The following is a 2,414-nucleotide window of genomic DNA, read 5'->3' on the forward strand; positions in this document are numbered from 1 at the left end:
ATTGACACTATTTGAAGATCGCTAAGTAGCTATCAAAAGACGCAAGCAACAGGATTTTTCCTTCGAATTGCGCATCGTACGCTACGTACCAAGGTACTCACTGGATGTTAACAACAAATTATATCATTCCTATCAGCAGACATTAATTTGTTCTACCTACCTCTTATAAGTGACCCTACGATATCTGGCCGCATATATGAACAAAAAGACATCCGGGTGGAGTGTTTATATCCTTGGTTCTACTCTTCTTAAATACGCCTCTTCAAAAAGTTTTTCTCCAACAATTTTTCTGCATTGTGCCATGGATATTAAGTTGAGATCAGTGGCTGTGTTAAAAAGCTCTTATTGAAAGCTGCTCGGCGTCTGCTTTGGCCAGAATAAGTGTTCGGTGAGAAAAGGCACACGTTTTCCCTGTTCTTAAGAGTGCTGCCGAAGCAAAAGCTATTTAAGCATTGACAACAAAGAAAAAATGTATTGGCATGATTTAAAAATGCAGCCATAAATTCAGCCACAATACATAACATTAATGAACCATAAAAGATGTCAACGTTACGAGAATAAAAACTTCAGGGTGTTTTTATGTACGACGCCAAGTTGATGCCATCGAAGAGTTGGGCTATGGTGGTTCAAAGAATATGCATACGATCCCGGAATTATTTCAATCGCAAGTACTTTGTTGTGTGGGTTATGTAAGATTCACACTTAATGATGACCGGGTATCATATATTAACAGGAAGTGAAAACGAAGATGCCATGGGAAATCACCCGTAGTAGAGACAGAAATCGTTTTCAAAAAAGTCGCAAATTAGACAATAACTGATCAAAATTCATTGGAATCAGAAGGGCGTACTGATACTTGTATCTCGTAGAAAGCGAATTTTTTTTAATTCTATTTCTAGGGCTACCTGGGCTTGTCTTTTAATCTAGGTCTCAGCAGTAAAATTTACGCAAATCCAACTTATCTAAAAATTTTGGCTTTTATAAGGTAAAGAGTTAAAATATGTAGATCAGATGTTCACAAGCTTGATAGGCAAATTTTCCTACATGCGGTCGCCCTAAATATATTTTACAAAACTTGAACTTCCCAACCGCTTTGAGCAAGATTTAGGTAGCAGCGGAAATAAATGCAAAATTTTTAGGCTTATATAACAGTACATTTTTCGAATTTGCTCATGAAAATCAGCTCCAAAGAAGTCATTTCAAGCTTTCAAAGTATTGAGTTGGTGTACTAAAATTTTCTCTTTCCTTACAGTCAATAAACACAAATCGGTTACATCGGGTACTCGCTGAATTATTTGCGCCAACCACTTCAGATAGTTCCGAAAAACCTGTGGTTACTGTTACAGGCCACTGGAATTCCACCATGGAATTTGTTGATCAGGTTTCGGTAAGGTGCTTTCCGATCATCCGTCCTAACGCCCTACCTTTAGGGCACCACAGAAGTGATAGACGCAAGAGTAATGAAGAGAGAGCCCAAATGGGTTCGGCCAGTGTCTTTTCAGGCACCTGAAGAGTCTCAACGACTGTGGACTGCAGTTACAGCGGCCTTGGAAGTCGGTGATATTGACCTCGCAACCAAGGAAAAAACTAAGGTGAATTGCATTGGATAAACTGTGCTACTTGTAATTTATAAGTACGCTAAATATTTTGGTTATTTGTCTTCATAGCTTGAGGAAATTCAACGTGCCAGTGAACAGGCACGAACGAGGAGACATATTGCACACACACCAAGATACTTCAAGGAAACGCCAAACGGCTACGTTCCTATTCACCCACTGGCAACGTCCATTAGTCATTCGGACTAGGTTATCCAGTTTATATCATCTAAAAACAATATTTTGATTTTTACATCATGTGTAATGGGTCCCCACATTTGGTCGCAAACAGCTAAGAGTGTCAGAACCTAATAAAAGTGGTTCAAATTACACTGTTGAGCAGGAAGGTGTGTTTAAGTGATTCAGTTTCGATTGGCAGCTACTGATAATCAGCATAAGCGGTTGACTGGGGGACTGCGTTTACTATTAAATCATAAGATAGACTAAACTCCAAATTGTATCTTCCGGTGAGACCCACATGGTAGCGCGCAAGAATTAATATCTATTGCTTAGTGAAAATGAACCGTTTACGAAAATTCGAATTACCAAGGGTTTGGTTGGACCACTCATCTTTACCCTATTTAGAAAATTGAATCCCTTAAAGTCCGCTTTATCAGGTCGACTAGCAAAATACCAAACGGGTATTTGTCTCCACTTCTACATTATTTGCACATGGATTTAATTACACCTTTTAAATTAATCGGAATCCACTTATTTCCAATTGCAAAACTACAAAATGTTATTTTTCGTGTTCATTATAGCGCATTACCAGCCCAATAAAGCGGAAATCCGAACGTATGGATAGGAACTGGTTAACTG

The 2,414-nt window shown here is 38.7% G+C and overlaps 1 protein-coding gene across 1 annotated transcript in view; it reads left to right on the forward strand. All coding sequences in view use genetic code 11, as the record gives it.

The window, feature by feature from the left end:
- The window catches only part of EGR_00571 (Oxysterol-binding protein-related protein), a gene marked incomplete at both ends in the record, with an annotated part of 19,881 nt that extends 18,076 nt beyond the window's left edge, over positions 1-1,805 (forward strand). The window contains 4 exons of the mRNA XM_024489820.1: positions 571-668; positions 1,253-1,387; positions 1,431-1,592; positions 1,668-1,805. Of these exons, the coding sequence (XP_024355817.1) occupies positions 571-668; positions 1,253-1,387; positions 1,431-1,592; positions 1,668-1,805 (533 nt within the window). The remainder of the gene's footprint in view (positions 1-570; positions 669-1,252; positions 1,388-1,430; positions 1,593-1,667) is intronic.
- Positions 1,806-2,414: the final 609 nt, after the last annotated feature.

This window comes from Echinococcus granulosus (assembly GCF_000524195.1).
Source record: "Echinococcus granulosus chromosome Unknown EG_S00002, whole genome shotgun sequence".
Taxonomy (NCBI): Eukaryota; Metazoa; Platyhelminthes; class Cestoda; order Cyclophyllidea; family Taeniidae; genus Echinococcus; species Echinococcus granulosus.